Below are 5,000 nucleotides of genomic sequence, written 5' to 3' on the forward strand. Positions count from 1 at the left end.
CAAAGGTAATTTTTCATGAATCATCGACCATAAGTGAATTTAGTTTCTCCTCCTATGAACAAAAGGCAACAGGTAGGGTTAATTTAAGTTGAAATTTTGGGAAACACCAACGTAATATTTGGATGGAAAAAGGTTTGAGAAACGTCGGAGTATCGACAAAAGCCAAAAAGGAAAAAGGGGTATAAGGTATTAGGTTCCATTCAGACGAAATTTTCACTGTTAGTTTCTCAGAAAATAACTGTGAAAATTTCGTCTGAAATGGAAACTTACCATTTTGAAGTCATTTTTTTTTGCATAAAATTATAAGAAATGTAATAATATTGTGTAAGTTTGTTTTTTCTGATTTTTTTTTAATTCCTCACCGCTCTGATTTTCTACTTTCCTTTAACTTATTTCAGTGTCCCAATTTACTGGTTAGTTATAAACTACTATGACATTTGACACTTATAATAAATAAATATATTGGTTCATTGATACTACTACTATTACTACTACTACTACTACTACTACTACTACTAATAATAATAATAATAATAATAATAATAATAATAATAATAATAATAATAATAACAATAATCCTTAATAATAAAGGTAGTGATAATGATAATGATAATGACAAGTAATGTTTAAAACACGAGCAGCAGTGTTGGATCGGGATATAAACCCGATGAAACACGCGCTGTGAGTTTTTTGAACGACTTAAAAAATATTCCACAAAATTAAAAGCGTGTCCCTCTGGACTCCAAGCAATGGTTCACATTGTGAGAGGAGAATATTTGCATATCAGAAAACAATTTATGCCTTATTAATATTCTCTGTATAGAGAGTAGTGCAGTAGCAGTGCAGTGCAGTAGGATTTAGAAAACAGTCCTACGAAAATACCCGCTCTCATTAGTTAAAAATTGTGTTTCTATAACTCGATGGAGACACAGAACTAGCACGCGCTGTTGACGTAGTGATGGGGCGAGCAAAGAGAATTTGCATTTTGATAATTAGAGTTAACAAGTTGTTTTCCTTTTTCTCGTTACGTTGTTGTCTAAAAGAAATATAAAACATGTACTCCGTGTTTCTATAGAGTTAGTTCAATGAACTAAGAAACGTCTCTCAAAATTTGATTTAACGCTTTATAAATGGCTTGCATATATACAAGCCATATGTATGTATGTATGTATGTATGTATATATAATTTCATTTTTTGAGTAGAACGTATTTCGGAGAGCGCTTAACTCAATCGATTAAGGAGCAATAACCTAAACTTCTGTGAAGTCATATATGTATATGTATATTATAACTGCAGACAGTATACAGTTTTCTGGGCATCATCAATGCAGTGCTGATGTCTAGGATGGACGTTTAGCTTATAAGCCACCCCAAAGCTACAAAACATGTGGTACATCTAAGCCATGCCAGAGTGCTCAAACTAGCGAGCTAGTGAGCATGCGCAATTGCTAGCGGCAATGACTCATCCTTTTAACATGGCGCTTGTTAATATAAAGATTGCTAAAAAGTCTGTCAATATTGTTTATTTCTAGATGACAGCAGAAACCGGAAGCGGTTATAACAGTTATGAAGTAACCAAGGCGATAAATTACAACTAGCTGCTCTTCTAACGATGAATGTTTAATATTAAAGTCTCAAAATAAACTAATAGCTAAAAAGAATTCTGAATTTATTTCCAATCAATTCATTGTTCTGAAGAGAACAAGCTTGGTCGACAAATAAGACGTTAATAGTTTAACTGATTACTGTATTAAAAGATAAAAGTTGAAGCAATAAAACAAGAGATTAAAATAATTGAGTATTTTCCCTCGCGTACAAATACCTTTCCCCCACCCAATCCTTAAGGGAGTTAAACATAATAGATGCCTTTAAATGAATAATCTTTACTTCAAGAGGGATACACATAAATCAAGCACTTAAGTTATCATGTGACCTGGTCGACAGCCAGATGTGGCGATGTTAACCCTTATCTCCAACTGTATGAAAAGAGTATTCGGTTGAATTGCATCAATTTTATATTTTTTTGAAAAACATTAAATCCTAACACCTTGATTTCCCTTGTTCAATTTTAAAACTTTTCTTTTCATCCTCTTCTCTACTCTTTTCATTTTGTTTTATTTATTTTGTTCTGTTAACTTTTGACGTAAGTGGAAAATAAACCAGTCTATCTATCTATTGAACATTTTCTAACACAGGTTTAAAGGCCCCGTTTACACGTATCCGTATTCGTAAAAATGCAACTTTTTTTCTCCGCTGTCAAAAAAAAAAAAGAAAATCCCATCCTCATGTAGCGTTTTCGCACGTCCACACGTCTACGATGAATCGATTTGAAAACGATAACTTTTAAACAATAACCCGTCTGCACACGCTTGACGCATAAGTATTCGCCCTTGTCACACGGCGGCCATATTGTCCCGGGAGACCAAAAAAGCTTTGTTTTACCACGCCAAGCCTCGCAGTGGAAACCTTGGGGGTGAGGCTTGGCATGGTAAAACAAAGCTTTTTTGGTCTCCCGGGACAATATGGCCGCCGTGTGACAAGGGCGAATAGACCTTATTCATAAATGGAGGTCAATTTACAATTCTTTTGTCCAAGTGCAAATTAGCCTACCAAGCCTCGATACCATACAGTGAATTGAAAAGAATTCTTGCTCTAAAATGAGGCTTGGTAGGCTATTTTGCAATTGGACAAAAGAATTATAAATGTGACTGCGATTTATGAATAAGGTCTATCATGCCTTTATGAGCCCCCAAAATAATAAATTCGCTCCATCTTTGATTAAAATAGTCAGCTTGAAGAAATAGAAAAGCTAAATTTGCTTTCAAACAGGCAATTAGTTTTCAAAAAGCCTAAGTATTACAGACTAGAAAGTGAAGCATCTGTCCTCCATCTTGAGTAACTTTATAATATTGCGCGGAGTGGATTGGAACTGAAAGTGTGACGTCAGCGTTTTTGTAAAGTTCCGTTTTCGTCCGTACACACGTATACACAAAAAAAAGCGTTTTCAAAAAGTTCCACTCTGAACAGCGTTTTTGAAAAGTTCCGTTTTCAGTGATCGTTTCCATCGGATAGTTGTGAACGAAAGCCTTATCCGTATCCTTCATTTCATATTTTGTGTCTGTTCATTTGATGATTTACGAATAAAATGAACAAAATCATTTATTTAAGCTTTTGTTTCAAAATTGACCTGGTTTATTGCAGGGTGGACGGTGCTGTTCACAAGATAAGCCACCGTATAGTAAAAAACTCTTTTGGCTTTCATAGAGATTTGTCTAGCAGATGGCATAGCCCACCTTTTGAACAACCCGCGAGGCCTAGGGCGCATTTCTCGAAAGTCCCGTTAGCTCCCCTTTCCTGGAAGTCCAATTGTCAAACTACAATCTACCTACTTATAGAAACTTGGTCTTTTTTAGAGATTTACATATCGGCAAAGAACAAAATAACAGCAGATTTTCATGCCTCGAAAGCCACCTCTGTTTGAGGATACAGAGAGACGTATGATCCCTGAAATACGCCTAAAAAACTTCTGCAATTTTGAGATCGGGTCCCAGTCTTAATTAATGCAATGAAGAAAATACTTGATATTTCGTTTTATAATAAATACGAGATCAATTTCCAGTGGTTAATATGATCCAATTTTGAACCAGCCCAACTTTATTTCAAATTGTTGAAAGCAATTGGCAGAGAAGCTCCAGCTTTCAATCATGTTCGCTGTAAACAAGGTAGCGAATTGTGGCAATGGCCTTTACCTGGCGCTAACACATGATAAATCCGTAAAGATGATACTCACGTCATAAAAAAGTTTGATGTATATATAGTTGCCAAAGCGTATTTTTAGGATTCTAGAGCATACATACACATGAGTACATAACATCGAATTCAGTCATCGTCGATTTCATCAATGGTAAGATCAAGACCACTATTTGTGCTCTCAGTGCCAAGACATTGGCCACATGCCATAAAACAGTCAAGTCCATGCTTGCCGCAGGTGCATCTTGCGGTCAAACAGTTTGTTGTACAATTGCACCTTATCATCTTAAGTAAATTTCCGGGCGCAGCAGCGAGATCAATGTATATAGCAACTGGAACAACCTGGCTGCTGCGTAATTTGCACCCCCAGTCCTATATCGGATCTGCCACTGTTTCACCTGAAGGAAGACTGCCATACTGTGTTACTTTGCTGCACCTGATGTTGGAGACTGAGGGATTTTGAGGTTTAACCTCACGGCTTCTTGTACAAACTTTCTGATGGTATCGATGGCGACGCAAGCTGTCAAGAGACTTCCCTAGTTTTACTCCATACAATACGACAGGGGTGTTCACTCCTCCTCTCACCAAGTCATCTGCAGGGGAGTCAGTCGCATTATAGACATTTGCCTGTTCTTTTAAGTGGCTGGAGTCAGAGAAGTTCTTGACAGGTGCTGCCTCCCCGATCCCATATGGACGAGATGTCGTGTCGCACCTTGAAATTGGGTGAAGAAACCATGTGCTTTTGCAAAATGTATCTCTGAGCTCTTGTTGGACTCTTTTCATATTCCATACTTCTGTGGAGGTGGACTTCGGCTTAGGACGAAAAACAGGTCACATCTGTCTTGTCTTGTATAAAAGGACAAGAAGATCGGTGTCATACCCTTAGCGTACTATGGAAATCTGGGCGGCAGTTTCGACAGATGAATTCACAATAACAACTTCTACATCGCCATCTGCTTGGATAGTGTGTTAACCACTGTTTTCTAAAAAAAAAAGCGACGACGAAGCGTGAAGTTGCCACGAGAACTTCCCTCTCCATTGCCACCTTCATCCCGTAAAGAAAGGAAACGGTGAGTTATATTCTTGGCAGTGAAGCGATTTTAACCATCAAAGACAACAACAGTCCGCCCCCCATACCTCTGGTACGCATAATGACGGTGCTTGTGACACAGCTCTTGATGTGTTACTTGCTTTGGCCATGAGACTCTGTAAAGAAGTTCTCCGCCATCAAGAACATACTGAACTTGGCC

General features: G+C 37.5%; 1 protein-coding gene across 2 annotated transcripts in view; it reads left to right on the forward strand.

The window, feature by feature from the left end:
* LOC138030963 (A disintegrin and metalloproteinase with thrombospondin motifs 6-like) overlaps positions 1–5,000 on the forward strand; it is a 51,612-nt gene that overhangs the window by 32,050 nt on the left and 14,562 nt on the right. For both annotated transcript variants that reach the window (XM_068878817.1, XM_068878818.1), the window contains exon 24: positions 1–5. This exon is cut by the window's left edge and continues 152 nt beyond it. In XM_068878817.1, coding sequence (XP_068734918.1) covers positions 1–5 — 5 coding nt within the window. The remainder of the gene's footprint in view (positions 6–5,000) is intronic.

The sequence above is a fragment of the Montipora capricornis genome, chromosome 13 (assembly GCF_036669925.1).
Source record: "Montipora capricornis isolate CH-2021 chromosome 13, ASM3666992v2, whole genome shotgun sequence".
Lineage (NCBI taxonomy): Eukaryota > Metazoa > Cnidaria > Anthozoa > Scleractinia > Acroporidae > Montipora > Montipora capricornis.